The sequence below is a fragment of the Aythya marila genome (assembly GCF_965140915.1).
Source record: "Aythya marila genome assembly, chromosome: 2".
Taxonomy (NCBI): Eukaryota; Metazoa; Chordata; class Aves; order Anseriformes; family Anatidae; genus Aythya; species Aythya marila.
In genome coordinates, this window is record NC_139043.1 from 10874960 (window position 1) to 10890187 (window position 15228).

Below are 15228 nucleotides of genomic sequence, written 5' to 3' on the forward strand. Positions count from 1 at the left end.
TGAGAAGCTGGCATTATCAGAGGTTCAACATATGTTCATCACCTGAGCAGTTTCTTTGGTAGATCTTTTGTTTCTTCAAATCATTTCTTGACTTTTAAGTTTCTTTTTAAAAAGTCTGTGTTTTTGAAAACTTCCTTTTTGTCATTTTTCCACTTGCAATTTATCAACTTCTGCAACAAAGATAAAAAGACAAAGGTCTTTATTGTACTCAGCTGTTTTCCACTTAAGGATTTGTTTACTTACGAATCCTGTTATTTAGTACATCACTTTTATTGAAAACTGTTCTCACATGTCTGTAAACTGTCCTCAAGGCAAGCTTTGTCCTTGTCCAGACATGAACGTTTGGGACTGCTGGGAGGAGTGGGGTGGAAATCGAGGGCAATCTGAAGTACATGCAAACAAAATAAATTACTCATTTTTTGAGGTTATAAAAAAAATCATAATGTCAATGGAAAAAAAATCAAAATGGGTCTTTGAAATGGATAGGGATAAAGGCTTCACAAAGCAGTGATCATAGACTTGGTTTGGGGCAGGATGAGAGGAAAGTTGAATTGAAATGTATATAATTAGTGAGTTTGGGTAATGGGAAGGACAGAACATATTTGGTTAGTGTACTTCGGAGTATACTTTTAAGCCAGATGTGTATGTTCAACATAGGAAATTCACTTTAAAAACATAGAAAACAAGCGAGTTGGGAACTTGGGGAAAGGCTTCCGGTTGTACAATCTATTATTCTTTCTGTTGATCTTGTTTTGATGAACTGTCCCACAGCTGGGGGGAGCATTGCATGAAACTTTCAGTTCCATTATTTCTGACATTCGCCTTGAATTTCAGAAGCAGGATCTAAAGCCCAGATTTTACAATTTGATCCTCTCCCTACCTTAAAGTTTCTTTTGATTAAAGCTGTAAAAGCCTGTAAGCTTTGGCACTGTTTATCTTTGGCTCATCTTACCTGCATTACAGATCAATGCATTTTAACTCTATAAGTTCTGACCAGATTTCAGCAGGTTTCCAAGTTTTGGGCTTGAATTAGCTTCAGTTTGGAAACTTCAGCTGGTTCAGAATGGTGCTCATTTTCTTTATATAGTATCAACTCAACCTGAGATGACTTTTGACGAGAGAGTCTCCTCTGGGCAAATGTTATTCATGGCCTGACTTCTGGAGCAAAGTGCTCGCACCTGACTAATATGCTGATTTTCAAATAATTCAATATCTGGACAGTTTTAGAAGTTGTGTAGTTGTGCTTTTATTTATGGAGAGGGAGAGGCCAAAGAGAAGAGCTTGGAAAGAAACAAGTTCAGACAGTCTCGGTTTTTGTTAAGGAGCAACAAAAATTGATTCAGCTGCCTTTTGTCAATAAAAATGCAGCCTGCTGGAGGAATAGTTTTTACAAACATCTGAGGTTTAAGTCATGCTGCTAGCAGCAGAATCACAATTTGTACTTTAAAGATACTGTCAGTTACATGTAGTTCAGAGAAAGAGTAGGGAAGAAAAACCAGCAATTTGAAATCTCACGTTACATCTGCAAAAAGTCAACATCCACTCTTTATTTTACCATATATCTTGCATAATCTGAACTGAATTTACATTTTTTCGTGATTTAGCTGTTTTCCATACATCCCTAATTCTTTGACCTGGGAAATATGTCTTTTTCTCTTCTTGTTTAGTGTGAAACTGACCTTATGTGGAATTACATTTCCTGGTAATATACCATGAAAAATCACTTATTTATTTATGTCATCATACCTTATTCATTATACTTTACTTACTGAGGGGAAAAATGTGTTGCATCAGTTCAGCTGAAGCTTACAGAATAACCAAGCTCCTTAGCTTTTAGAACAGCAAGGAAGATGATGATCAAAAGATTGCTGTTGGAGGAAGAGCTACTCTTCTCATTTACATTTCTGAGCATTTTCTGAGATGTCTTCCACCTCTCGGTTTTAGCAGGAAAGAGTCGGAGAATCAAAGCAGCATCTATTTTATCAGCCGAAAGAAAATTCCAGCCCTCACTGTCAGCCTTCTTTGGCCATGGTTTTTCCCCTTTTATGACCAAGTGAGCATTAGAGCCTGTCAGGATGCACATAGCTGCATTAATCATCTCTGCTGGCTACAGCCAAGCGAGTGGACAGGAAGTATCTATTTACTAAGGGCTTGTCTACACAGGGAAGTAGCTCCGCTCATTAAGCCTTAACTCCTTCTGTGGATTCTCCTGGAGCACCTTGCCACGTTTTAGCTCTAGGCTGCCTTGAAAAATACGGGTTTTGGTAGTGGGTGTAGTAAAACTGCAGAAAGCTTGTATTAGCATGCAGTGTGGGTTCAGACACAGGATCCTGCCTGCCCCCATGTGTCACGTAATCTTTTGTAACTGACCCTCTTCATGCTTGTAGTCTGTGGCAAATGGAAGGTAGGATGTGTTAGTTCAAGCCTCTTACATCAAGCCAAGGTAATTTGCTTGTGTGTCCATGCTTCCCTGCATTCACAGAAGAAGCCTCATTGATAGTGATTTGGGTGCTACTATTACTTCGATTATTCCCCAAGTAAATAATTTTGAAGAGTACTCATTGTTTTTTCATCCATGATAGTGGGCAAGAATCGTGTGGGATGATAATCCACACCTTGCATGAACCATCTATTATTTGGTGATGCTGAAGTTAGTTGGGTTGAACTGCCTTTTGCATAGAAGATTTCTCTGAACAAAGTCTTCTGGAGAACAGCCTCTATGTGCAACATAAAGGCTGTTCATACCAGTGTATCCTCATCCTGGAAATAAGGGGCTTTGTTACTATGGCAGCTAAAGCTTATCTTCATGAGAAAGTTGCATCATTTTAACAAGAGCCATATTTTTAAAAGGAATTTATACTAGCATAAGTTCCTTTGTGGAAACTATTTAGTGTAGCTTAATTTCATTAAGCAAGCCTTAGCTAAACCGCACTAAACTGGTTTTTAATTGAAATTGCATTAATTCAAAAGTTTGCTGAGTACATTAACAGTGTATGCATTTTCAGTGGTGGTATTTTCTCATGCAAACAAAAACTTGCGTGGTTCTACTCTTGGTATTCATGTTTAACTGTTAATTTTGTTACTAGCTGTAAAAAGAATAGTCAAAATAATAGCCTGTAATATTAAGCAAAGTACTGTTTATTTCAAAAGACAAATGTGGAACCAGGGCACATGAAAATTGTATTAAGACAAATACTTATCAGAAAATATGTCATAACATATCTTATATAAGATAACGTATGCTTCAGCTTGCCTGGGCACATTACCTGAGTAAAAACATTATGACCATTAAAAAAAAAAAAAAAAGTAAACTGAAGGAAGGTGATAACTACATTGCTAGTAAGTGAAAACTTTTTGCTTTCAGCCCCTTTGACTGCATTGCATTCTTTGGCAGTTGTGTTCTTCTCTTCTACAAACTTACATTGCTAGATAAAGTTTTATTCAGTGAAGTCTGCCAGATGGGAACAAAGGGTCGTTTCCTCCCGGTTTTTAGGACGACATTTGCTATTGTGTGTGAAATTCCAGACTGGGGTTGGCTTGAGGGATAGCAGAATGCAGGATTACATTTTAGCCCTCTACATATATTTGTACTAGGTAGCAAACAAAACGACTTTGACAGCCTTTATTTGGGGTGTATGGCTATTATTCTTTCTCAGCAGCTGTCATTGCTGCTCTTCACCTCAGGTTTTGTTATACTCTGTTTACGCTGACTTACACTTGCACTTTCTTAGAAATTCTTGTTGTGGGATGGAGGCCTCACCACTTCACAATTTTTGTTGAGTTCTCTCTAGCAGAGTGAATTAAGTAAACAAGAAAGTCCACGTTTGGTTTCAAAAGAAAGAGTTCAACTATTTGAACACTGACAGTTCAGAATGTCTGGGCTTAAAAATTCAAGTATCCTATGCCTTAGACTCAACTAAAGACACTATGATTTTGAAATAAAATACAATAAAAGTGAACTAAATGCAATATCAGGGATTAAAATAGAGCTTACACATATGTGTAGTGAAAGTATTCTTGGGGCCTTTAATTCTGTAGTGTCCTTGGCTCTGCTTTCTGCAGTGGCTCACTGCCATCTTGGAATGCCACAAGGTAAAAGCAAAGGCTTTCTTGTGTTCTGCATACTGAAGTTGAAAAAAATTAAATTGCAAAAAGAAAGAAGCAGAACAGTGCAGTTCTGTACTCGTGTAGTCCTGCTTTTTGTCTGTACTGCACTTTATGAAGCTATGCAAAACCTCACTCAAAAAGTTGTATAATGTCAAGGTTACAAACTTAGCAATCAGGAAATGCAAAAGGTAGGGCTGTGCATAAGAGCACAACTATTTCACTTGCACATGAGAGATATCTAGGATAATTATGCTAATAAACATCTTGTGTGTGTGTATAGTACGTGCACTTTAATTTAACAGTGAAATGAAAAGATTTTTGTGAGGAACAACACGCATTGAACATCCCAAAATCTTCCCTAGTCTCATAACTTCCAAAATGGCAGCATTACAGCATAAACTAATCTCTTACTGCAAAAAAGAGCAGTGAAGAATTCAGTGATTTTCATTAATTTACAGTCTAATTTTCCATCTACAGATAGCTTAATTAACAAAGAAATTTCTGCCTATTTCAGCCATAAGCCTTTGTTACATCTTCCACATTCTTTAATGTCATTGAACACCTCCCTAAGTTTTTCATTGTGAGGATGTAAAAGAGCAGTCAGCAGTTAAAAGTTTACTCCAAAACTCTGGAAAGTCAGCAGAAAGGCATTTGTTGATTTTAGTGGATTGGGATTAAGTCCAGTATAAATATCTAATGATAGCAAACACTTGCTTATTCTTAAACATTTGCAAATGAATTCATATGAAAAATACATATTTCTGATGATCTCCAGTCTTGTAAAGAGGGTCTTCTGCTACTAGGTGCCCAGCTAGTCATTAGGCTATCATTGTAATTTTGTACCCTCAGAATGGCAAGTAAATGATAAGCAAAATCTGGCATCACCCTTGCCAAGAACTTTGTTCTCAGCAGCTACTCGCCATGCTTTCGGATTGCTAGGTTTAGAAGACAGACCTGAAGTTAAATCTTCTCTATTTTTCCCAACATACGTGACCTCCACTGCTGCTCAGTCAAAACATTTTCACATTCACATTCCATATGTTAAAATAGGGTGGTTATTACATTTGCTCTCAGTTGTCCTAGGAGAGGAAAGACTGAAGAGTTTATCCTCCCACTAAACTGGTGATGAAAGATGTGTTTTAACAGCAGTTTTAATTGTAAACTATAAACTCACGGAGCTTCAGAGTACAATAAAGATCTGTATAAAATCTACTGACCCCCAACTCTACATCAGCTCCCAAATTTGTGATCTGGACTTTAATAGGAAACTCCTATTTAATACAAGAACAAAGAACTAAACATTTGGAACTACTTGTACCGCTGATGTATATGGTTTTATACTTACTATAAAAAGTTAGCCTGTAAGAAATACTAGAGTACATTGCATTATAAAGTATATATAAATATCTAGTGAAGTCTGTGTCCAAGTTTCCTAACTGCCCAAACTCAGCCAGTCTCACAGCATGAAAGCCACAAATACCTAGAATTGAGCCTGGCTTCTTCCTTCTGTTGAGCCTGAAATCTTTTCACCATGTAGGATGAAATAATAGCAAGCCCCAGGGATGCGGTGCTGAAAGGCAGAAGCTAGCAGCTGAGCAATGGCAAGGATCAACTCCTTAAATTGTCTTTCCATTGCAATTAACTGCATACCAAATCTCAGCCAAATGGTGGCTAATAGCAGGGATGAAGTTTAACCTGTTTGACTTTGCACTGAAAGGGACGAGCGCCACAGGTAGCCTCGCTTACGGTGAAGTACAAGCAGGAGATTTAACAAGCTACTACTTGTCAGCTCTTAATTAGCAGTTCCCATCAGAGTGGCAGCACCCAACTGCAGCACCGTCTGCTTCAGTGCAAAGTCCAATTCATTAGTTTAAATTTTCAGAGGCATCGTATTTTGCTTGGGTGATGGTATTTAACAGCTAAAGCTAAAGATTTACCTATCTTTCAGTTTCTGTCAGTAGGAACAGTTTCCAGCTAGACATAGTACTTGATGGTATCTGCTAAATTGGACACAAACAGCGGGTCAGGAGATTCCCTGAGCTAAAACGCTAGACATGGTGCAAGGTGATTTTTGTTTATTTTGTTTTGACTTGCAGTGCAGATTTCCATATCTACTACTTTGCTAAGATGTCTGTAGATCATTTGATTTGGCCAAGTGCGTCCCTAACAACTAGTAGCACTGCTGTTTTGGCAGTTAAGTCTGGTTTGCCTCCGCTGTAACTTTGCCACTGCATGGCAAGGCATGCTTTGCTAGGGGCTTTGCTGAGCTTGAGAAGATAACCGATGCTGTGTGTATTCACAAGATAAAGAGCAGTTTGTTGAGCCTGCCTGTTCACCCTTCCTGGTCAGTAAGAAATGTGGGTGACATGTAGCTCTTGCCTAAAGTTGTGTAAAATAAAGTGGTATACTTCTCGAACTAGTACATTCAAGAGTAAATTAAAAGATAGTAAAACCTTACTCAGATTACACCAAGGAACAGTTGGAGAGTTGGAAACTGAGAAAAATGATTTGCTTCGGGCCCTGTTGTGAGTGTGTGATTGAAGCATGTAAGCTGGCATGTCAGCCACACAAAACTTCCTTTATAAGGAGAATACTTCTTATATTTTCCAGGTCCCATGGATTTCTGCAAAATCTGAGACACATCCTGCTGATATAAATTCTTAGGGTTTTACCAATCTTTTAGTTTTCAACCTTTTTCCAAAAAGCTGTATCCTACTGTAAGCTTGTTAGCAGGACGTGACAGAAATGGCATGAAACAAATACATTTGTACAGACAGCTGAAAAATCATGATGGCTGGCAAATCACAATTGGAAAATTAATGTTTACCTCAGCTTTTAGTTTTTCTTTCCAAAATATTTAAATGAATGCTATAGCGAAGGAGGGGGATGAGAAACATCTTCAAGCATTTCTCTGTAAACGTGCATTTCTTTTTTGTAGTTTTAAAGAACCTTTGGAGTTCAAACTTCTTGAAAACATCGCATAGATGAATCGGCCTTTTTCAGCACTTAACCTCTAAGCCATAGATTTGTGTACATACTTACATGCACTGGAGTTTATCCTTGTTGTCTCACATATGTGCCCTCACTCATAAGCAAATAATCAGGGGTGATAAATACAGTTTTAAGAATCTATAATGTCTCCAATTAAACTTCAGACTATTATTTGTATGAGGAAGTTGTGCATATTGTAGTACTGTGAGCATTTTCTATTGCTTGGAGGCACTACTATGCAGTATTTTATTAACTATTAACTGTCTGATAAAGGTTATTTTTCAGATTTTGTAATAATATAGAAAACGGCTTAAATATATTTGCAGAAATGCAGGAAGTATACTGTTCTGGTTAGTTTTACCATGTGGGAAGAGTGACAATGCAATGAACAGGAATAAATATACCACAATCTTTTTATCTTTTTCTTTAATGCCAAAAGCTCTTTATATTTCTTTTATACCATGCAATCAAAAGATGAAAATAAGGTTAATAGTCTGGGCTTTTTATAAAACAAACAAACACACACCCTGGTTTGATGTTTTTGTAAGTGTGGTGTATAAGACTCACAGTTCTTACATTCTTGTAAGAACCTCTGACATTCTACAACAATAGCGGAGTGTCAACTCTGTGCTTAACAAAAGTGCCCTTAAAGAGTAAAGCAGAGATACAAAAATGAAAAAATGTATATTATTTGAAGGTAGAATAGCTCCTAAAATTATTGTATCTTGAAAAAAAATAATAAAAACAGGAACACAACAGAACATAGGTGATTACTGTGTTCTGGCAGAAGGACGTGGTGTTTGTGTGCTCCGATAGCATAAAGTGTAATAAGGATGGGTAGGGGGGCGGTGAAGAGATTCATTCCAAAAGTGTACTCCTGATCCCAAATAAATGCTTTCTTGCACCCATCCAACTTATTCTGTAATGGACACTGGAGGAGCTAGAATAAAAATTGTGGGAAAATATTCTCCTCCCTCAGCAACAGGCAGAGGGAGAGCTCAGTAGGGTCTTTTCAAGGACAGGCCTTCCTCTGCCCCTGTGTGCAGACATTTTAGGTGTAGATCTGCCACTGCACACTCTCAGAAGCCTGAAACTACATCAAATCCTTTGCTCTCCCTCTCTGTCTCCCTAGGACATTGGCTTCTTTTCCTACCCTAGGTACACAAGAAGGAGTTTGCTAGCCCTGAAGGTCAGCTCTTGCTTAGATATGGGGCTGCATGGAGGATGAGTTCCCAGCACTGGACTGGTGGCCCTCAGGCCCAAGAATCGCAGGGGTTTGTTTGAGAGAAAATCCACCTCCTTGCCCTCACATGCTCTCACATGCGTGTATGGCAGACTGCCAGAAAAAAACAAAAAATGTTATTTTTGAAATAATTGGGATAACAGGAACCATTTCATTTGCTACAAAATAAACTGAGAACTGGTCTGTTGTTTCACACTGTTATCAGGGTTGAGGAGGATGAGTGTTTTCCTCCTTGATCCTCACACAGTGCTGCGTACAAGGCTCCGTGTCCAGCCTGTCTGCTGCAGTGTTGGTCACAAAGCAGATACTTAGGAGAGAGCTAGAATACAGAGAATAGTTTCATTTTTAGTCAGTTCTGCATTAAACGAGGAGTTTTATGCTTCCTTTAAGATAGTAGTGCTGTAAAGATTTTCCTTTTTATTGTTAGCCTCAAGCCCTCTTTGTGTATTTTATAGGTCTATTTTCCTTAAGAATTAAATTCTACAATTAATCATATGGTTCTCTTACAAATTAAGAGGGTTTTCCAACTTGCAGTGTCCTCAAGTTCTGTAGTATGAATGCAAAGGAGCTCAAGGGGATGCAGGATCTTTTTCCTACTATTCCCAATAGAGACTTTCTCTGAATCATTCTTAGGTGATGGTATCTACTAGCTGTCATTCTTTGTTGTATTTCTGTCATATTCCTTCTTATCGTTCCCTCAAAAATGTATTCCTAGCCTTTCTCTTCTGGGAGGTCCATCCAGTTGCCCTTGCGTTAAATCCCAGGGGGAAAAGATTTCTAAAGCAGAAGTCTTGGACTGATGAGACTACACTGTCTGTAAGTGCCTTGTGCACTTCAGCTCTTCTCTGGTATCTCCAGGAGCCAGGGGTGCCTCACATACAATTGCAACTGGACATACATATCACTTCACATGATCTTTTTTTGTTTGTTTGTTTTTGAAGTGAAGTACGTAATAGTGCTGTTAAATCATTGATCCTCCCTAATGATACTGTGCTTTATTTCATTATACCTGTAGAGTGTGTGAGTGTTGCTGAGATAGTACCAGATCTTGAAGCTTGACAGTCCTCTTTGACAAGCACATATAGGTCTCATAGACTGCTAAATTGCATTTCTGCAACCGATGAAATACTCAAACCTGTTTAATTTTTGTGAATTTGAGAGGAGGGACACTTACAATACTTAAATTCCCATCTTTAACATTGCACAGATGGTGTAATGTTTCTGCATTTTTATCTTATTTTGGGTTACTGAAGTTAATATTCTGCTAGTTACAAGTATCCGCATGCATACCACAGAGTTCATTTTGAGGACAGAGCTCTCGAATAAATTATGCATGTTGGTAGCAGTCATAAATCAGTCATTTTTTCATTCAGAAAGTGGTGGCACTGGAAGAAAGTTCTACAGTGATCAAAATGCATCGTTAAGCTTTTAAAAAGAGATTCTATTGCCTGTTGTAGAGCCGTAGGTGATTTATGGCTTATCTGTACTTATTGCCTTGAGCTTTTAGAAAATTTGTAAACAAAGCCAGATGCTCATTATGTTCCCATTCAGGGTTGGTTAGATGGTTAAATGCCATCAGAAGAACTTTGGTCCTGTTGGGTTTTAGAATGTTACAGAAAATGGAATTGTTCCAAACTGTTGTTGCTTTTTTTTTTTTTTTTTTAATATTTATTATCTATGAAAATATACCTTCTTCATTTTTCTGGATTTTTTTTTTATTGTTTTAAGTGATAAAAATCTGAAATTAAAAATTGGAGAACTATACCGTAAACTAAACAGTGGATGCAGCTTTTTGTCTGTGTCAGAGTGCATACTTACCCAGAATTATATAAGTCAAGGGCCACTGGCCCTTTTTAAGGGTTTAGAACAAAGCAGGAGTTTGTGAACACCTCAGACTAGGGTGACTTATGCTTATGCTTTTTACCAAATTTTAGGGAGTAGATATGTGAACTACGTGACTTTTCGTAGCCAATTTGATAAGCTAAGTCATTTGCTATTGGTTTGATAATTTACTGATCACCTTTTGTCTTTTGTATAGATTATGTGATATGGAAGGAATTCTGGTAAACTGCTTTTTTGCTTTTTTACTACTCTTTAAGCATAAGAAAACATGATGCTGTATACAAATTGGATTGCTCTTAAGAATTTTTTCCGTGTATTTATTGTAAGATGATCATGTAATCCATTTCATAATTCATGATTAACTTTTTGATGTATTTTTTTTTTATTTATTGGCTGCAGCTGACCAAGTAAACAGGTCATGGCACGCTTAACGAAGAGACGACAGGCAGATACAAAGGCTATCCAGCATCTTTGGGCAGCTATAGAAATAATCCGGAACCAGAAGCAAATTGCTAACATTGACCGTATTACAAAGTAAGTGATCTATTCAAAAAAAAATCTTAACGAGGGGAAAGTTTGATGATATTAAAAGCCCTAAGAAACAGAGACATTAAATATAATGAGAGACTGTGAAAAAGCTACACAAACTGCTGAGTCACTAATTATAACAGAGTAACTAAAGATCCCAAAGTGAGATTTAATCTATTGAGATGAGATTTTGTTCAGCCTGTATTTGTTTTATATAAGTTTGTAGGAAATACACAATCTTTATAGTACTTGAACTGAATTTATTGCTTTAGAGTTACTTGCTAGCTTGGCCAAAAGAGAAGAGGTCTGTCTTAGGACCAATACTGTTAAATATCTTTATCAACAACATAGACAATGGGATCGAGTGCACCCTCAGCAGATTTGCAGGTAACACTAAGCTGAGTGGTGCACTTGATACAACAGAAGTAAGGGATGCTACCCAAAGGGATCTGGACAAGTTAGAAAAGTGGGTCCACTTGAACCTAATGAGGTTCAACAATCTAAGTGCAAGGTGCTGCACCTGGGTCGGGACAATCTCAGACATGAGTTACACACTGGGAGAAGAACTTACTGAGAGCAGTGGAGAACTCCTTTCTGGAAAACAAAGATAAATAGGAAGTCAAACTGCTTGGTTGCACAGGCCATATTTTTTGAGATGGGCATAGGATGCTATTAAAGAAGACATGGGTGTATTATATCTATAGTTAATACTATTGTTAATATTAAAGTATTCTTCATGATGTAGTAGGTGCTATATATACACAGAAATATTTATTGTTTATTCTGTTGAGCTTGCAATGTTCAAAAAGGTCTAACATATTAAAATAGCTTTTTGAATAACTTGTACTAGCCACTATAATAAAAGCTGAAGGTTTTGTGCCTCTCTGCTTTGTCTGCATTTCCAGGCCAACATGCACATCACATTTGTCCAAGTAATCAATATGAATAATTTAAAAGAACAAAACTAACCAGTTGGCAGCTCTTCAGTTGCTAGAACCAATGTGAACTGATAGTGAGGGCAGAGACCACCAAAGGGGAGAGATATAAACAGTGCAGGTGACTAATGAAGTGAAAATCAGTATAATATGGTCTGTTGACACAGTTTGGAATCTGTGGGGTGGAAGTGACAGGCAAAACTGGCTTAATAAGTAGAAGTGGAACAGTTTAGGTTGTCCAAACATAGCAAATAATAAGCAGGAAAAAAGAAAAAAGATGATGTACCAGGTGAATTAGTATGTACTTGGCTCTTACAACAAAAATAAATGCACCATTAAACCAAAAAGCACCTTACTAGAGAATTCCAAGCAGGCTTAAGAGGGAGATTGTATTTTAAGAAATTTCATTTTTGAGCTTGCACTTGAGCTTCTGAATGCTGTAAAACGTTATGTGTATTAGCATCATGTCTACAAGGAGATAAGTAGGTAAACTAATGCTATACACTTTCCATTTTAACGTTTCAAATGACTTGCTCCAGGCCATATATTAGCTGAGTTTGGTAGCTGTTTATGTTTTTTTCGATGTAATAAAGAGAGACAGGCACGTCTGGCAGGGGATTCATCCCACTCTTATAAAAGATGCCTATTTTAAGATGGTGCAAGTAACATTTAGCTGAGTGAAGTTAGGGAAGAGAAATCCTATCATTACAAACAAGGTTGAGAAAACAAGTAATTAAAAACTAGAAAAAGGGGTACTGCTCTTAGTAACTGAAGGTTAGGTTGGTGTTTTTTTAAACAGTCTTGATCCAGATTGTATGACTCATCTATAATCAGAAGAAAAATACCTTAAATGACTAAACAGAGATGCAAGCAGCCATAGTACTTTGAGAAAGATGAATATTATAGAAGTTTGGAAGATCATTAAAAAGTTTGGAATGGTTTGTTGTCTCTCTGGTGCAAGGTGTTAACAGTAAAGAGTTATCTAAAATGTGCTAGGACACTGTAAATGCTCAACATGCACATCAGTGACAGAAGGTATCTAGTTTCGATTATACGATATTTTTAAGGAGATAACATTTGACAAGGAAGGAAAAGACAAAGGTCTCTGAGTTGCTTTCCACTTCTAGTTATTAATGGAGAAACACAGATGACTTAGAAAATGAGAATGCAGATTACATAATATTCAAAATAAAGGTCTGAAATTAGTGGGGTATCAGAATATCTCTTCTGATGAGAACTGAAAAACTGATGTATTCTTTCAGGCTTAAGGATCATTTGGTCAAGTAAAATTGCCGTTCCTTCAAAGATAAATCAGTGTCTTTTTTATTTTATTTTGTTTTGGTTTGGTTTTGATTACATATTTAAGGTAAGTGACAGTCATCCTACCGTATCATATAGCGGTTTATAAGTTGAACAGATGATTCATAATTTAATTTTGTTGTTTGCTTGTGGTTTGGGGTTTTTTATTTGTTGCTGGAGACAGGTTGTCCTGTATGTTTTGTGACTTGTTAGTCCAGACACCATTGGAGCATGATATGTTGATGTCTTCTTCATCATATCGTTCGCTACTTTTAGGCATATCTATTAATTATCTTTTCTTCTAACTGAAAACTCTGTATGGTTCTCTCTCTCTTCCTCATTTTCACAGTTTATTTCATTTAATTCTTGCTTCTTCTGGCCTCCTGGTACTGAATAGAAGTATGCCACTGTATGTAGTAGACAGCATTTACTTCTTATGATCAGGAAGGAAATGCTGGTAGTGTAAAAAGAATATTCATACTTTATTGGTAATGAACTGTTTCAACTCAGTATAAAAAAAAAAGATGAATTTATGTAACACATTAAAATAATGTAAAATGTAACCTGTGTACTTTATATAATAACTAAAAAATACCTGGGGTAAAGAAAGACTTCCCTAAGATACTGGTAATGGGAAGTAGGCAAGAAGAATCTATAGAACTAGACACTCGTTTTCTGTAGAGAACATAAGAGTAGGAGGATGGTGTAGGAGGAGCCAAGAGCACTAGAAGGTACTTCTGATATTGTCAGAAAAACCTATAAGGAAAGAGGCCCTTTAATTAAAAGTCAACTAAATCAAGTACGCTTTGCTATTTAAATTGATGAGGGGGAAAAGCAAGAATAGAAAAATGCATGATTAGTAGCTGATTGAAAACTGTCTTACATTGAGGAAAGAGTTTTCACTTGGAAAATTTCAAAATACAAGTTAGAGCCTTTAAGCAATTCATTATTAAGCTTATTGAACTGTTGGTGATTATTTTGGAAAGTTCACTGCATACAGAGCAGTATTTAGAAACAAAAAAGTATCTGTTTTTGAAGGAATTAAAAATATATGTGGAAAAATGGCAAGAATATGACATTAATAAGTGGAGAATTATATAAATACTTAAAGGATTGGTAGGGAAGAGACCGTATTGCACAGACCTGATGTCTCCAAAACAATCACCAAATCATTATATGAAAGGAATTCTACAATTTTAGTCATTTTACGTAGGGGTACATTTTACTTGGGAAGTTACTTTCCATTGGTAGGAGATAAGTGTTCTGCCGTAGCTTGAAAAATAAGTGAAGGACTGAAAATCAATGCTAACAAGCAATAAGTGCAGCAAATGTAAAGGAATTAGTATAAAAATTGCAAACTGCCTTTTGAGAAGAACTTTATTAATATATTTATATTTAATTTCTTCTGTTGGTACAAAGGCTCCAGTGTGTTCAGTGCATTTTTATGTAAGAGTAAAGCTCATCTGAAGGCATGATAACATTCGTACCAATATGCAAAATAAATATTCTGACCCAGCTTATATTGTCATAGTTTATTTCGAGTTGTTCAATTGTAATCATCTAAAAATCTAACTACAAGAAATATCTGGCATTTCTAAACTACCAAATTACTTGCTAACAAAATGATATTTCTAAAAGGTATTTATCAAATGTGATTATTTTTCTGTCTAGGCCTGGTGTTGCAATAATTTAACCTTAATATGACTATTATTTAGATGAGTATTATTGGGATTAGTTATGCTGTAAACACTAGCAGGGAAATGGCTTCCCATATCTTACGAATTCTCTGTCAAGAGCGCAGCTTGACAAATTGTTCATCCTAAAAGTGTGTTAAAAATGATAATTATGCTTTGACTTTCTCAGTTTTTTCCTCATTATCTTCCATCTGTTTTGGATTTGGGGTAACCTCAAAAATTGATTCTATGGAATAAAATGCATTAAAATACACTGGGGAAAAAAAAGCATGCATATTTAAATGAGTAGGATAAATTATTGACAGTTAGTTGCATAGCAGATTGGTAAGTATTTCTGTACAGACACGTTTTTAAAGTTCTCTTTCTTTGGCTACTCTAGGCTTCCAGTTTCTTTTAAAGTATTTTCTTTACTGTGAGGGTGACAGAGCACTGGCACAGGTTGCCCAGAGAGGTTGTGGAGTCTGCTGTTCTGGAGATATCCAAAACCTGCCTGGATGCCATCCTGTGCAACGTGCTCTGGGTGACCCTGCTTTGCAGGGGGGTTGGATCATCTGATCTCCAGAAGTCCCTTCCAACCTCAGCCATTCTG

General features: G+C 36.8%; 1 protein-coding gene across 4 annotated transcripts in view; it reads left to right on the top strand.

Moving 5' to 3' along the window:
• Window positions 1–15228, top strand: part of ZMYND11 (zinc finger MYND-type containing 11) — a 107158-nt gene that overhangs the window by 34433 nt on the left and 57497 nt on the right. For all 4 annotated transcript variants that reach the window (XM_082753462.1, XM_082753461.1, XM_082753463.1 and 1 more), the window contains one exon: window positions 10583–10717. In XM_082753462.1, coding sequence (XP_082609588.1) covers window positions 10602–10717 — 116 coding nt within the window. In that variant the 5' untranslated portion in view covers window positions 10583–10601. The remainder of the gene's footprint in view (window positions 1–10582; window positions 10718–15228) is intronic.